This window comes from Nerophis lumbriciformis, linkage group LG26 (assembly GCF_033978685.3).
Source record: "Nerophis lumbriciformis linkage group LG26, RoL_Nlum_v2.1, whole genome shotgun sequence".
NCBI classification, from domain to species: domain Eukaryota; kingdom Metazoa; phylum Chordata; class Actinopteri; order Syngnathiformes; family Syngnathidae; genus Nerophis; species Nerophis lumbriciformis.
The window spans coordinates 39737501-39755168 of NC_084573.2; the positions used below are offsets into that span (position 1 = coordinate 39737501).

Sequence of the window (17668 nt, forward strand, 5' to 3'; positions counted from 1 at the left end):
AGGTAAATAAAGTGGTCCTCGTGTAAACTGGAGCCTCCGTGTTTGTTATTTTGTAGTTTCATACAGTATAGGCCACATTTATAAACCCTCGGTTACACTTTTTTAAATAGATTCAATCTTGCACGTGGAAAGTTGAAGTGAGGACTTTAGTTGATATAACACTCCCGTCAGGGGGTGTATTCTTCCAGCACAACAGCGGCGCATGGACTTCATTTATAAGTAAAGGTAAGACCATAATAACGTTTTATTTATTAAATGTGCTTTTTTGTGTGCTACAGTTTGTATGTGTAAAGTTAAAGTTAAGTTAAAGTAGCAATGATTGTCACACACACACTAGGTGTAATGAAATTTGTCCTCTGCATTTGACCCATCCCCTTGTTCACCCCCTGGGAGGTGAGGGGAGCAGTGGGCAGCAGCGGCGCCGCGCCCGGGAATCATTTTTGGTGATTTAACCCCCAATTCCAAGCCTTGATGCTGAGTGCCAAGCAGGGAAGAATGCTGGTATGAGCTTTTAAACATAACCCGTTAACTGCTGCCAATCAAATGGTGAATAAGATACTCTTTAGGGTTCATATGTTTGTAAATCTGACTGTGATGAAGTCAGTGCCTCACCAGCCATCAACCTCACCGCACGTCACTGAGATATTGATATATATATATATATATATTTATATATATATATATACACACACACACACATAAGCGGTAGAAAATGTAGAAAAAATATATATATATTAAGGCTGAAACGACGCGTCGACGTAGTCGACATCGGTTACGTAAATATGTCGACGCCGTTTTTGTGCGTCTGCGCGTCGCATATTTACGTCACACTACTGTCATGGCGGAGCGCAAAGCAGACGATGCGAGCGAGAGGAAAAAAGCACGCCAAAAGTCGTCAAAAGTGTGGGAGTATTTCAATAAACGGCCTAATAATGTTGTTGTATGCACACTGTGTCGAGCGGAAATGGCCTATCATAGCAGCACAACGGCTATGAACAAACATTTGAAAAGAAAACCCCCGACAGCGTTCTTGCCATCACCATCAACAAGTCAATCGTCCGCGTGCGTATACGTTGTCATTATTACACAAAAACATGAATGTGTCATTTGTATCTGCGTTGTAAATTCATAAACTAAAGCACCGTTTGCTCTGAGAGGCGCGTTTGGCGTGCCTGTTCAGTGTTTACAAAGACGCGCTCCTCTTTAACGCTGTGGAGAGGCGGCGGCGGCGAGCGAGCGGCGAGGCGGGGCGCGCCGGGAGCGACGCCGCAAGAGACAGGGGACGACGAGCGAGCGAGGAAGAGGAGCTGAAAAGCGAGGAAAGAAAGAGAAAAGAGTTGGAAGAGAAAAGACTTTGTGTAAAATTAAAAGATTGTAAACCTGGCAAAGCCGTCTGGCGTTCAGTCTGTCGGTCCTGAAAGAACCCCACGGCACAAGACGTGTCACAAACGCTAACGTTAATTAGTTGTGCAAATACCTTTTACAACATTAACAGTTACATATACTATGTACAAACCAACAATTAACTTTCACTTTAATCATACTATCATTGTTGTGTTATTAAGCAAAATAAGCAATACTTTTACTTTTGTTGAAATGTTTACACTGTACACTTTTTTGTATTGGATGTTTAGCTTTATTTTTGCACATTTTAGCAAATAAGCAATACTTTTACTTTTGTTGAAATGTTTACACTTGTTACAGAATATTTCCGTTTTGCACTTTTTTGTATTGGATGTTTATCTTTATTTTTGCACATTTTAAAGCAAAATAAGCAATACTTTTACTTTTGAAATGCTTATACTATTCCAGAATATTAAGATTTGCACTGGATGTTTACTTTTATATTTGCACATTAAAAAGCAAATAAGCTACTTTTAATTTTGTTAAATGTTAAAAGTTTTAAATGTTTACATTGTTACAGAATATTTTGTCATGTTGTTGTCAATGTTGACTGAGTGGCCATACTTTTTTTTTTGTAAATAAAAGCCATGCCTTTTGAAAAAACTGGCCTACATTTATTTTTCCCTCTTCATTTTAAATAAAAAAAATAATCGGTAAAAGGAAAAATAATCTATAGATTAATCGAAAAAAATAATCTATAGATTAACCGATTAATCGAAAAAATAATCTATAGATTAATCGATAGAAAAATAATCGTTAGCTGCAGCCCTAATATATATATATATATATATATATATATATATATATATATATATATATATATATATACATACCCCGAAGGGAATAAGCGGTAGGAAATGGATGGATGGATATATACACACACACACACACACACACACACACACACACACACACACACACACACACACACACACACACACACACACACACACACACACACACACACACACACACACACACACACACACACACACACACACACACACACACACACACACACACACACACACACACACACACACACACACACACACACACACACACACACACACACACACACACACACACACATAAAACCAATACAGGTGACTACCTCTTGAAGCTCATGGAGAGAATGCCACATGTGTTCATTCATAGTTTTGATGTGACAATCTACAATGTAAATAAAGAAAACACATTGAAGGAGAAGGTGTGTCCTAACATTTGACATGTACTGTAGTTGGAAACACACTCCAGCTCTCCAACTTACAATAAAACATGTTTTTATTTCATGAAAGTATCATTTTACAGCCCTATTTGGCTCCATGCCTGCAGTGTTTAGTGACCTGCAGGCACCTGGCTGCTCAATAAACATAAGAAAGGACAGAACCAACACAAATATGACTTAGTAGCCTCATTTTGCCCAAATCTTCATTAGCTTTGGACCAACAATCACAAATAAAATGGTGGCGTTTGTGTGACGTATGTCAACTGTCAATCAATCAATCAATCAATGTTTATTTATATAGCCCTAAATCACAAGTGTCTCAAAGGGCTGCACAAGCCACAACCACATCCTCGGTACAGAGCCCACATAAGGGCAAGGAAAAACTCACCCCAGTGGGATGTCGATGTGAATGACTATGAGAAACCTTACACTTTGCATTCATATTCTGCTGTTTGTTACATTTTTGTTGTGTTTTGCTTGATTGTAAAAGATACACAACTATGGAGGAGCTGCTCTGAATTTAGGGATTTCACCATCTACGCTCCGTAATATCATCAAAAGGTTCAGAGAATGTGGAGAAATCACTGCACGTAAGCCATGATATTACACACCTTGGATCCCTCAGGTATAAAAAAGCCACATCAGTGTGTAAAGGATATCACCACATGGGCTCAGGAACACTTCAGAAAACCACTGTCAGTCACTACAGTTGGTCGCTACATCTGTAAGTGCAAGTTAAAACTCTACTATGCAAAGCCAAAGCCATTTATCAACAACACCCAGAAACGCTTCGCTGGGCCCGAGCTCATCTAAGATGGACTGATACAAAGTGGAAAAGTGCTCTGTGGTCTGACGAGTCCACATTTCAAATTGTTTTTGGAAACTGTGGACGTCGAGGAAAAGAACCATCCGGACTGTTCTAGGGTGAAAGTGTAAAAGGCAGCATGTGTGATGGTATGGGGGTGTATTAGTGGCCAAGACATGGGTAACTTACACATCTGTAAGTAGTGCATGCTGATTTTAGAAATAGTGTACACTTGACTGTACATGTTGCAGATTAAACGTGGAATAGTTTTATGAGTGTTGTGTTCCAGCAGCACAGGCGTGCATACACACTAAAGAAAGAGTCATAAAGTTCCCAGGACTGTGTATATGTGCAGGATGGTGTTAAAGATAACGTACATGTCATTGTGCATCTAGTACTTTAAAATAAACGTTATAGTAAAATAAGTGTAATGCCACCAAGTCAGCTATTGCTGCTTTTTTGGGGGCTTCTGATTGGACATGTTCCCACCAGGTGTACCTGCTGGTGTCGCCACATCTCCACACAATAACGGATGTGTGTTGGAACACATGTTCATGTTTCCCTTAATGAACCGCAGCTCTCACATTGTCGGCAGCACTCGTGCAGCCCCAGACCATGATGCTACCACCACTCTGTGTAGCAGTGGCGGGCCGTGCATTTCCCACCCAGGCCTTCAGTGATGTCCTACTTCAATAAATACCTCTCAAAATGCCATCATTTATGTCGCCACATGACCCGGGCTGGATAAATACTTTACAGAAACACAGGTGTGCACTGCTGGCCATTCAATCACCTCAATTTGTCACTAGTGTACAAAGCGGGCTATTTTTTGGCACATTTAAAAATCAATAAAAGTCGGAGGTGGTACTGTCAAAACTAAAATAATTGTAAAAAACATATTGAATGTGAAAAAATATATTTGAACTCCCAATTTGTAACGGCCATTTGATGGCGTACAGGTAAAAGCCAGTAAATTAGAATATTTTGGAAAAACTTGATTTATTTCAGTAATTGCATTCAAAAGGTGTAACTTGTACATTATATTTATTCATTGCACACAGACTGATGCATTCAAATGTTTATTTCATTTAATTTTGATGATTTGAAGTGGCAACAAATGAAAGTCCAAAATTCCGTGTGTCACAAAATTAGAATATTACTTAAGGCTAATACAAAAAAGGGATTTTTAGAAATGTTGGCCAACTGAAAAGTATGAAAATGAAAAATATGAGCATGTACAATACTCAATACTTGGTTGGAGCTCCTTTTGCCTCAATTACTGCGTTGATGCGGCGTGGCATGGAGTCGATGAGTTTCTGGCACTGCTCAGGTGTTATGAGAGCCCAGGTTGCTCTGATAGTGGCCTTCAACTCTTCTGCGTTTTTGGCTCTGGCATTCTGCATCTTCCTTTTCACAATACCCCACAGATTTTCTATGGGGCTAAGGTCAGGGGAGTTGGCGGGCCAATTTAGAACAGAAATACCATGGTCCGTAAACCAGGCACGGGTAGATTTTGCGCTGTGTGCAGGCGCCAAGTCCGGTTGGAACTTGAAATCTCCATCTCCATAGAGCAGGTCAGCAGCAGGAAGCATGAAGTGCTCTAAAACTTGCTGGTAGACGGCTGCGTTGACCCTGGATCTCAGGAAACAGAGTGGACCGACACCAGCAGGACTGCTGCTGAGTGGTCCAAAGTCATGTTTTCTGACGAAAGCAAATTTTGCATTTCCTTTGGAAATCGAGGTCCCAGAGTCTGGAGGAAGACAGGAGAGGCACAGGATCCACGTTGCCTGAAGTCTAGTGTAAAGTTTCCACCATCAGTGATGGTTTGGGGTGCCATGTCATCTGCTGGTGTCGGTCCACTCTGTTTCCTGAGATCCAGGGTCAACGCAGCCGTCTACCAGCAAGTTTTAGAGCACTTCATGCTTCCTGCTGCTGACCTGCTCTATGGAGATGGAGATTTCAAGTTCCAACAGGACTTGGCGCCTGCACACAGCGCAAAATCTACCCGTGCCTGGTTTACGGACCATGGTATTTCTGTTCTAAATTGGCCCGCCAACTCCCCTGACCTTAGCCCCATAGAAAATCTGTGGGGTATTGTGAAAAGGAAGATGCAGAATGCCAGACCCAAAAACGCAGAAGAGTTGAAGGCCACTATCAGAGCAACCTGGGCTCTCATAACACCTGAGCAGTGCCAGAAACTCATGGACTCCATGCCACGCCGCATTAACGCAGTAATTGAGGCAAAAGGAGCTCCAACCAAGTATTGAGTATTGTACATGCTCATATTTTTCATTTTCATACTTTTCAGTTGGCCAACATTTCTAAAAATCCCTTTTTTGTATTAGCCTTAAGTAATATTCTAATTTTGTGACACACGGAATTTTGGATTTTCATTTGTTGCCACTTCAAATCATCAAAATTAAATGAAATAAACATTTGAATGCATCAGTCTGTGTGCAATGAATAAATATAATGTACAAGTTACACCTTTTGAATGCAATTACTGAAATAAATCAAGTTTTTCCCAAATATTCTAATTTACTGGCTTTTACCTGTATGTTAGTACTCACTTGTGCAGACAGCATTTAGACATGTTCAGTGTATAGCTGCACACAGACTACTCTTAACAAGATATAATACCACGGTTTGCCCAATTGGGAGGTAGTCTCTTCTGCAGAGTGCCAAATGTGACACAGCACTTGACACACATTGTTCCCGACAAGTCTACAAGTCATTCACACAAAAGCAAGCCAGTGATGAATTGATAAAAAAAAGTGAAGTGCGCCATGGAGGCGAGTCACGCCTGTCCATGTGTGGAAGCGCCATGATGCAGCTTCCTCCTTGCTTCGTGAACACTAACTAAGAGCACTGGAGAATAGAAGTGTGCACGTACCTGCCTCCCTCCAGGTGACGGCGACCTGTAACTTGTGTCATTGCTGTCAGAGCCCTGAGCCATGGCCACCAGCGACCGCCTCAAAGAGAGAGAGAGAGGGGGAGAGAGAGAGAGAGGGGGGGAGAGAGAGAGAGAGAGAGAGTGTCAGTGCTGACAAGAATGACCACTTAATGAGTAATAAGTCCTAGTTCTTCCCTCTTTTCTCTCACTCGCTCTCTTTCGCTTTCTTTCTCTCAGTCTGGTTGGCAGAGTGTGATGTGGTTTCTGATAAGACAAAGAAAGTTGCATGAGTGGAAAAGAAGCAGGTCGTGGTGTGAAGTCCACACACACACACACGTGTGTGAGAAGTGGAAATGACATCGTGGACATTCCCTTCCTCGTTGTTTTTTTGGCTGGGTGAAACTGCATGTTTCGGGTAAAGCCTCAAGGGGCCGAGCATCCCCCACAAAAAACATCTCATGGATGACTGACTTCGTTTATATTCACACGCTTTCATGGTCTTTTCCAGAGAACACGCGAGCGTACTTTTACATTAAAAGGTTGAACATCACACTTCAGCTACAAGTAGAAATACACCCACACTTTTGGGTAACCAGAAATGAAAACAACACCTCACAATTTACAGTTAAAATGTCATTTTGACTTCCCAAAAAATACACACATATATATACACATTGGTGTACATATTTATATATAAATACAAATATATTTATATATAGTACATACATATATACATACACATTCATATGTATATATATACATTTATCCAGCCATCCATTTTCTACCATATATATATATACATATAAATATATGAATACATACATACATACATATAAACACACATACACGTAATAATAATTACATTTGTAACGCACTTTACATTGTTAAAAACTTTAAAAAAAATTAAAATAGAAAGTTAGAATATATAATAGAAAATTAAAATAGAAATAAAAACATACATAAATAAATATACCTATGTGTGTGTGTACACACACACACCCACGTACACAAACAAACGTAATATACAGTATATATACATATACAGTATATACTAGAGATGCGCGGTTTGCGGACACAACCGCGGAGTCCGCGGATTATCCGCGGATCGGGCAGATGAAATTAAAAAAAATAAGATTTTATCCGCTCGCGGGTGGGGTCGGGCGGATTAATTAGATATTTTTTTTTTTTTTTTGCGGGTGGCAGTTAAACCAATTGGTAAATATATATACATAGTTAAATGTTGTTACCCACATACGAAAAACGAGCAGGCACCTGCAGCATATGCCACAACAGAAGAAAAAAAAAGAAAAGAGATGGACACTTTTACGGAGCGGAGAAGGGACGCCTCGCCGGGGTCCGGGACCGAGGCCCCTTCCCCCGAGAGGGCCCCACCGGGAGCCGTAGCTGAGGCGATCCGCGAGAAGGGCCCGACGCACGTCCAGGGTCACCACCGCGCCCACCGCACCGACACCCCGCCTCGTCCGCCTTCGCCGCGGCCGGCGTCACGCGCAGCAGGTAAGCAGCTTACCTGCCCGCCACCCCCGTGGCCGGGGGCTCGTAACAGGGGTCACTCCGCGCGCTCCGCCCGCGCAGCTTACCTGCCCGCCACCCCTGTTGCCGGGGGCGCGTAACAGGGGTCACTCCGCGCGCAGTGCGCTCACGAAAGGGGTGGGGCTCACCCTGGTTGATATAGAGAGCAGGACGGTGGCCATGGAAGTCGGAACCCGCTAAGGAGTGTGTAACAACCCACCTGCCGAATCAACTAGCCCTGAAAATGGATGGCGCTGGAGCGTCGGGCCCATACCTGGCCGTCGCCGGCAGCGAGACGCGCTTGGAGGTGCGCTCAGCGCGGCTCCCATATGATTGCGCACTGGTGTGCGTTTGGGTCGTGACAGCGTGGCACGCGCAAGTCTGTGCTGCGTTGGATCAGTCTCCTTTCTTTAACAGGCAAAAGCTTTATAACCTCACCATACCTGCCAACTTTTAAATCAGAAAAACCTAGTAGCCAGGGTCCAAGGGCCACAGGCCCCGGTAGGTCCAGGACAAAGTCCTGGTGGAGGGTTCAGGGCTTCGCCCCCCGACGCAAAATGATTATTAGCATTCAGACAGGTTAAAATGTTGCTAAAACCATCACTTTTCTATCAGTCACAGTGACTTTTCAAAACAAAAATATTACAGCAAAAATCATATGGGTTGATTGACATGTTTATTCTGTAAGCTAACTTCAATAGTTTGAAATTATTTTGACAGTTAATGCCAGTTATCCTGTCAACCTTTCACAAGACTTCAATTTGTTAATTGAAAGTATAAACAGTATAAACACTTTTTACAGTATGTCGTGCTGTGAAATACAGCCGACAGGATCGCGCATGCATGGTGCAGGAGAACAAAGGACTTCTTTCATTTAAGGTTTGTGATAAACCATCAAACTCATTCGTTAAAAGGACTCTATAGTAATATAAAGCGAATTTTTCTGGACATTATCATGCAAAAAAAGTTTATTTTTGGGATCGCGATCACCGCGTAATGATTTTTAAAGGTTGCATCACAAACAATTAACTGTCCCATGTGATCAGCCAGTGCGATTGGAAGTCCATGCTCAATTATTGCCTCCGTAAATAAAACTTCGGCATTTATCACATCCAAAGAATCTGTTTGGGCGACGAAAAACGTTGAAAGTTTTCCACTTGTATCACTAGCAATGGCATTAGACTTGTGTTTTTTTGTCCCAACGTGGTCTTTTACATCGCTAATTCCTCCGTGTCCCATCGAAAAATCTTGTCTGCACAAGGTGCAATTCGCGTAGTTTTCACCCTTTTTTTTTTTTTAATTAATATTAGATATATAACAACGGGCGGATGGCGGGCGGGTGCAGTTCTGATCAAACGTTACATCGGGTGGATGGCGGATGGTTGACGACTTTCTGACGCGGATGAAATAAATTGCCTATCCGCGCATCTCTAGTATATACACACATATATACATATGCCATCCATCCATCTTCTTCCGCTTATCCGAGGTCGGGTCGTGGGGGCAGCAGCCTAAGCACGGAAGCCCAGACTTCCCTCTCCCCAGCCACTTGGTCCAGCTCCTCCCGGGGGATCCCGAGGCGTTCTCAGGCCAGACGGGAGATATAGTCTACCCAACGTGTCCTGGGTCTTCCTCGTGGCTTCCTACCAGTCGGACGTGCCCTAAACACCTCCCTAGGGAGGCGTTCGGGTGGCATCCTGACCAGATGTCTGAACCACCTCATCTGGCTCCTCTCCATGTGGAGCGGCTTTACTTTGAGCTCCTCCTGGATGGCGGATCTTCTCACCCTATCTCTAAAGGGAGAGACCCACCACTCGGCGGAGGAAACTCATTTGGGCCGCTTGTACCCGTGATCTTGTCCTTTCCGTCATAACCCAAAGCTCATGACCATAGGTGAGGATGGGAATGTACATTGACCGGTAAATTGAGAGCTTTGCCTTCTGGCTCAGCTCCTTCTTCACCACAACGGATCGATACAGCGTCCGCATTACTGAAGACGCCGCACCGATCCGCCTGTCGATCTCACCATCCACTCTTCCCTCACTCGTGAACAAGAATGGGAAAGAATTCCACCTGAGAAGCTTCAAAAATGTGTCTCCTCAGTTCCCAATCCTTTACTGAGTGTTGTTAAAAGGAAAGGCCATGTAACACAGTGGTGAACATGCCCTTTCCCAACTACTTTGGCACGTGTTGCAGCCATGAAATTCTAAGTTAATTATTATTTGCAAAAAAAAAATAAAGTTTATGAGTTTGAACATCAAATATGTTGTCTTTGTAGCATATTCAACTGAATATGGCTTGAAAAGGATTTGCAAATCATTGTATTCCGTTTATATTTACATCTAACACAATTTCCCAACTCATATGGAAACGGGGTTTGTATATGTCAGGGTTACCTTTTTGTAATACCAAAATATCTCCTCAAGAAACCAAATTGGGAGGGAGTTTGGGGTGAGGGAAACCAATCCAATCTCTGTACAACCAAAGCGAGAGTTGTGTCCGGGTGCTTGGATGCAAGTCGGATCCGTTTCCAGTGGGGGTTGGTCTCCGCCAGGGCTGCGCTCTGTCACCTATCCTGTTTGTCATTTTCATGGACAGGATTTCTAGGCAGAGTCGTGACCATGGCGGAGAGGGTATACGTCTCGAGGGGCTAAAGGTTGCACCTTCAGTTCGTGACCTTCAGCTCTCACTGGATCGGTTCGCAGCCGAGTGTTCAGCGGCTGGAATGAGGATCAGCATCTCCAAATCTGAGGCCTTGGTTCTCAGCAGGAAACCAATGGTTTGTATAGTCCGGGTAGAGAACGAGACTCTGTCCCAGGTGGAGGAGTTTAAGTATCTTGGGGTCTTGTTCATGAGTGAGGGAAAGATGGAGAAGGAAATCAGTTGGGAGTATCGGAGCAGCTGGGGCAGTATTGCAGTCTCTCTGTCGCACTGTTGTGACCAAACGAGAGCTGAGCCAGAAGGCAAAGCTCTCGGTCTACCGAGCTATCTACATTCCTACTCTCACCTATGGTCATGAAGTGTGGGTCATGACCGAAAGAATAAGACCGCGGATACAAGCGGTCGAAATGAGTTTCCTCAGAAGGGTGGCTGGCATCTCCCTTAGAGATAGGGTGAGAAGTTCAGTCACCCGAGAGAGACTCGGAGTAGAGCCGCTGCTCCTTCGCTTGGAAGGGAGCTGTTGGAATAATTGTAAGTTATCACAAAAGAAACGTTGTATTATGAATGCTGTCTTTCGAGGCCTAACAAGAGGAAGAACGCCACTGTGATTTCAACACGGACAGATGGCAGGATCTGCTCAACTTCCAGGGGAACTCTCTTTGAAGTGTTAAACGAACTCTCTTTGAAATTTTTCAAACTCTCTTCCAACTATTTGGTAACCGAGGTCAACGCTATTTACGACCCGCTGCCCTCTTGAAGTTGCTGTGGTCAGGAGACGGGAGGGGTTATCCATTGTCCTCCAACACCTGCCCCAGCTGGATCCAGGAAGAGCCCAAGCCCGAGAAATCCTCTTCTTGGTCTTCAAAGCGACCGAAAACAATGACTGTTTTACATACTTCCCATTCCTGCTGTGACATGTGTTGGTGCGTGAACATTGAACATCTGAATAAAAGAGGAGACGAAAACCTTCTCCGTCAGAGCGTGGTGCAGGACTGTACAGAGAGTGCAGTGGCCATGTCTCTCCTCAATATTGAGTCCAAATTGAATTCTGTCTCTGTTTGATTCCTTGCCTTTTGTCTTGTTTAATAGATGTCCTCAGTGTTTGAACGTGACAGGAGCCATCTTAGGTGGTTCGGGCATCTCGTGCGGGTGCCTCACGAGCGTTTCCCTAGGGAGGTCCTCAATGCACGTCCCACTGGGAGGAGACCCCGCGGCAGGCCAAGGACCAGATGGGGGGATTACATCTCCTCTCTGGCCTGGGAACGCTTCGGGATTCCCCAGGAGGAAGTTGCTAATGTTGTTCTGGAGAGGGAAGTCTGGGGGTCTCTGCTGGAGCTGTTGTCCACACGACCCCAAGCGGTTGAAGATGGATGGATGGAAGAAACCAAATTGGTTCCATTTTGCCAAAAATGTTAGTAAAAGCTGAATTTGTTCCATCTAATTCAAAGTGTACCTCATGCTTTTGTTTATTTTAGCTTTCGCCTTATCACACCATCTTATTGTTTTTCTCTTTTGCCCTCAGTGCAAGGTAGCATTTGGCAAAGCACGAACACGATTTCTTGTGAGAAAAAAAAAAATCAGGACCCAAACAGCTTTGCTTGGCAGGAGGCACAGCACTGCCACACACAAACATGTTCCACCAGCACAGATAGTGAGGACGTGCACCAGGGCAGACTTTTCCCAATAAACAGCCAAGAGAAGCTGATTATACAAACAATACAAATATTGCGTGTTGGGCGACAAGATAAACAAGACTGAAAGTGGATTCTGTCGAATTGAAAGCTATTTATATGGGCTTTCCTCCAAATGTGCAAAAAGTGTCACATGCAGTATCATTTAAGAAACAATAGTGTTCTTTAAGAGTCCTATTCAGAAAAAAACTATGCTTGTCTTCATGTCTCACATGATGGGAAAAGCCCCCGTCCTCATTCAAAGGGACAATTGTTCATAGACTTGTTTGTGGGACTTGGTCCTTATGTTTGTATTCAAATAAAAGTGACATTATATTCAACTCCAATACTGTTAAAAACATCCATCCAATTTCTACCGATTGTCCCTTTTGGGGTCACGGGGGTTGCTGGAGCCTACCTCAGTTGCATTCGGGCGGAAGGCGGCGTACACCATGGACAAGTCGCCACCTCATCACAGAGCCAACACAAATAAAACCAATACAGTCCTAATTTGTGAAAATATGTGTACTCAAGGCCCAAACTCCACTGTATATGTCTAAATATATTTTTTAAATATCTTATTTTTTTTGTATTCATTGCATCGATTAATCCAAAAATAATTGCGGTTTATGGCAGGAATAGACTGAAGCCATTACATTTATTTAGCTTCATTTGGCGCCCTCTGCAGGCCAGCACAATTAGGAGGTGCTTCAACTGCAGCTACTCATCACACCTTTCCATTTTCAACAGCTTACAGGTAAAAGCCAGTAAATTAGAATATTTTGAAAAACTTGATTTATTTCAGTAATTGCATTCAAAAGGTGTAACTTGTACATTATATTTATTCATTGCACACAGACTGATGCATTCAAATGTTTATTTCATTAAATTTTGATGATTTGAAGTGGCAACAAATGAAAATCCAAAATTCCGTGTGTCACAAAATTAGAATATTACTTAAGGCTAATACAAAAAAGGGATTTTTAGAAATGTTGGCCAACTGAAAAGTATGAAAATGAAAAATATGAGCATGTACAACACTCAATACTTGGTTGGAGCTCCTTTTGCCTCAATTACTGCGTTAATGCGGCGTGGCATGGAGTCGATGAGTTTCTGGCACTGCTCAGGTGTTATGAGAGCCCAGGTTGCTCTGATAGTGGCCTTCAACTCTTCTGCGTTTTTGGGTCTGGCATTCTGCATCTTCCTTTTCACAATACCCCACAGATTTTCTATGGGGCTAAGGTCAGGGGAGTTGGCGGGCCAATTTAGAACAGAAATACCATGGTCCGTAAACCAGGCACGGGTAGATTTTGCGCTGTGTGCAGGCGCCAAGTCCTGTTGGAACTTGAAATCTCCATCTCCATAGAGCAGGTCAGCAGCAGGAAGCATGAAGTGCTCTAAAACTTGCTGGTAGACGGCTGCGTTGACCCTGGATCTCAGGAAACAGAGTGGACCGACACCAGCAGATGACATGGCACCCCAAACCATCACCCAACCATGCAAATTTTGCATTTCCTTTGGAAATCGAGGTCCCAGAGTCTGGAGGAAGACAGGAGAGGCACAGGATCCACGTTGCCTGAAGTCTAGTGTAAAGTTTCCACCATCAGTGATGGTTTGGGGTGCCATGTCATCTGCTGGTGTCGGTCCACTCTGTTTCCTGAGATCCAGGGTCAACGCAGCCGTCTACCAGCAAGTTTTAGAGCACTTCATGCTTCCTGCTGCTGACCTGCTCTATGGAGATGGAGATTTCAAGTTCCAACAGGACTTGGCGCCTGCACACAGCGCAAAATCTACCCGTGCCTGGTTTACGGACCATGGCATTTCTGTTCTAAATTGGCCCGCCAACTCCCCTGACCTTAGCCCCATAGAAAATCTGTGGGGTATTGTGAAAAGGAAGATGCAGAATGCCAGAGCCAAAAACGCAGAAGAGTTGAAGGCCACTATCAGAGCAACCTGGGCTCTCATAACACCTGAGCAGTGCCAGAAACTCATCGACTCCATGCCACGCCGCATTAACGCAGTAATTGAGGCAAAAGGAGCTCCAACCAAGTATTGAGTATTGTACATGCTCATATTTTTCATTTTCATACTTTTCAGTTGGCCAACATTTCTAAAAATCCCTTTTTTGTATTAGCCTTAAGTAATATTCTAATTTTGTGACACACGGAATTTTGGATTTTCATTTGTTGCCACTTCAAATCATCAAAATTAAATGAAATAAACATTTGAATGCATCAGTCTGTGTGCAATGAATAAATATAATGTACAAGTTACACCTTTTGAATGCAATTACTGAAATAAATCAAGTTTTTCAAAATATTCTAATTTACTGGCTTTTACCTGTATACGAGGGCTCAGCAACCTGCGGCTCTTTAGCCTAACCCTAACCCTGGTGGCTCCATGGAGCGTCTTCAAAAATGTATGGAAATGGAAAAAAAAAATGGGGTGAAAAATAAGTTTTTGGTTGTAATAAGGTTTGTGTAGGAGGACACAAACCTTCCTAATTGTTAATATGTTTAAGCTTATGCTTCACTGATGACACTATTTGGTGAGCGCCGTTTTGTCCTATTTATTTCAGCGGCCCTGTAACTCACCGTAGTGAGGACTGACTCCACAGTTTGTTTCATTTACAACTTTCTCCGACAATGCCACAGAAAGACATGTTTTATGCCACTCCTGTTTCTCATTTTGTCCACCAAACATTTTATACTGTGAGTGAATACACAAAGGTGCCCTTTGTTGATGTTATTGACTTGTTGGAATGCTAATCAGGCATATTTGGTCAGTGCATGACTTGAGTTGAGTTGAGTTGAGTTTGAGTTTATTTTGAACATGCAAGCATACAACATGTTACATCACAATCTCTAGTTTCTCTTTTCAACATGTTCGAAAAGGAGTAGGAAGAAGCAGAGCTTATTTAATCCTACCCCTTTTCTTTTACATAACAGTTGCTAAAACTTTTGTTCACTTCCTGTTCTCAATTTATTCACAATATACTCCATAAGTAATCACAATAAAATAAGTAAATAAATAATAATTGGTGAAGTAAGTTACATTTCATATGTTGAGATAAGTAAGATTATTTTGTGAGTGAAAGAATGAAAGAATGGATGAGTTAAATAAATTCAGAATGTTTATCTTCTTCTTTGTACTTTGTAAACACTTTAAGTGTGAAGAGTTTCTTGAAGTGGATCATATTAGTACATTGTTTGATTGCTTTGCTTATTAATCCATTCCATCATTTAATTCCACATACTGATATACTGAAGGTCTTAAGTGTTGTACGTGCATACAAATGTTTTAAATTATATTTCTCCCTAAGATTATATTTCTCCTCTTTTTTTGAGAATTGTTGTATATTCTTGGGTAGCAGGTTATAGTTTGCTTTGTGTATCATTTTAGCTGTTTGCAAATTCACTATGTCGTAGAATTTCAGTATCTTTGATTCAATAAATAAAGGATTTGTGTGTTCTCTATATCCAACATTATGTATTATTCTAACTGATCTTTTTTGTAACACCGTTACAAGCTAATACATGCTATTTAGGCTAGCTGTATGTACATATTGCATCATTATGCTTCGTTTGTAGCCATATTTGAACTCACTTAATTTCCTTTACTTGTGTCCTCTGTGTATTTAATTTATATTTGCATGTTTCATGACACATTATCTGTATGTAATATTGGCTGCATTTCTGATTGTTGTTTGTGTGCCATGTTGTTCCAGACCACAGCAAAAGTTACCCAGCTTGCAAAGATTGTAATAAATCCAGTGGAAGACAGCCTGCCGTTTCATTTAACTTGGACACACACATCTATACCTTTGGCCATTCTAAGTCAAGTCATTTCCAGGAGTCATTTTGATAGTAGGCTAATATGGCTAATATAGACACTTACATCATGTGTGTCTTCATTATAACACTTATGTAAGACTTTTAAAGTCATTTTGATAGTAGGCTAATATAACTAATATAGACACATCATGTGTTGTCTTCATTATAACACTTATATTGTTGTCCTTCAGCTTCCCTTCCACCCTTCCAGCTTCCTCCTGTAGTTCTCCTTGGCCTCCCTGAGTTTGGTCTTCAGCAGCCCCTGAATCTTTTTTCACCTCCTCCCTGTTACCAGCATTGAATGCTCTCTTCTTCTCATTCAGTAGGGCTTTGATGTCCTTGGTCACCCACGGCTTGTTGTTTGGGTAGCAGGTGACCGTCCTTGATGGGACATTTGAGTCAACACAGAAGTTGATCACAGACTATATCAACTTCTGTGTTGATGTTTGGTCTTCTGCTGAAGACCAAACATGAAGGCGGTTTGGAGAGGTATGCAGACCATCACCGGCCTCGGGGGGTAGGGGGGTGGACGGAGACAAAGAGAGGGCCAATGAACTAAACCAGTTCTTTAACAGGTTTGACACAGTGGCTCCAACAAGCTCCTGCCCCCCCCCAAGACATGCCAGCCGGCCCCCTGCCAACTTCAGCGAACCAATCCATCCCCCCTCCCCTCCTCACAGCCCCCCAACTCCAATGACTACCTCCCCCCACTTAACACCTCACCCTCAGTTTGATGAACCCCCCCTCCCCCAATCACCAGAGACCCCCCCAGTGTGTCTGTCTGCAGAACAGGTGAATGCACAGCTAAATAAGTTACACACAGGCAAGGCCGAGGCTCCTGACGGTGTGAGCCCCAGGGTGCTCAAAGCCTGCGCCCCACAGCTGTGTGGTGTGCTCCAGCACATCTTCAACATGAGCCTTAGGCTGCAGAAAGTCCCCAGCCTGGAAAACCTCATGCGTGGTCCCCATCCCCAAGTGCACGCAACCCAGCATGTCGAAGGACTACAAGCCGGTGGCTCTAACCTCCCATATCATGAAGACCATGGAGAGGTTGGTCCTGGAACAACTCCGCCCTACAGTCAAGCCCCACCTGGACCCACTCCAATTCGCCTACCAGCCCCGACTGGGAGTGGAGGACGCAGTCATCTACCTGCTGAAGCGAGCCCACACCCACCTAGACAAGTCTGCGAGCAGTGTGAGGGTCATGTTTTTTGACTTCTCCAGTGCTTTCGATACAATACGGCCTGGGCTACTGGGTGTGAAGTTGGAGACGATGCAGGTGGAGCCCCCCTTGGTGTCCTGGGTTGTTGATTACCTGACTGACAGACCACAGTACGTGCGACTGCAGGACTGTGTGTCCGACAGGCTGGTCAGCAACACCGGGCCCCCGCAAGGCACAGTCCTCTCCCCCTTCCTCTTCACCACCGATTTCCACTATCACTCAGAGTCCTGCCACCTTCAGAAGTTTTCTGATGACTCTGCGATAGTGGGGTGTATTGAGGATGGTGATGATGAGGAATACAGGGCACTGGTGGAGGACTTTGTCACATGGTGTGGAAAGAACCACCTCCAGCTCAATGTGACGAAGACCAAGGAGCTGGTTGTGGACCTGGGAAGGAGGAGGAGTACTCCGGCGACCCCTGT

General features: G+C 43.4%; 1 protein-coding gene across 1 annotated transcript in view; it reads right to left on the bottom strand.

Moving 5' to 3' along the window:
• Nucleotides 1-6696, bottom strand: part of batf (basic leucine zipper transcription factor, ATF-like) — a 29398-nt gene extending 22702 nt beyond the window's left edge. Inside the window, exon 1 of the mRNA XM_061986702.1 lies at nt 6331-6696. Coding sequence (XP_061842686.1) covers nt 6331-6393 — 63 coding nt within the window. The 5' untranslated portion in view covers nt 6394-6696. The remainder of the gene's footprint in view (nt 1-6330) is intronic.
• Between the last annotated feature and the right edge of the window lie 10972 nt (nt 6697-17668).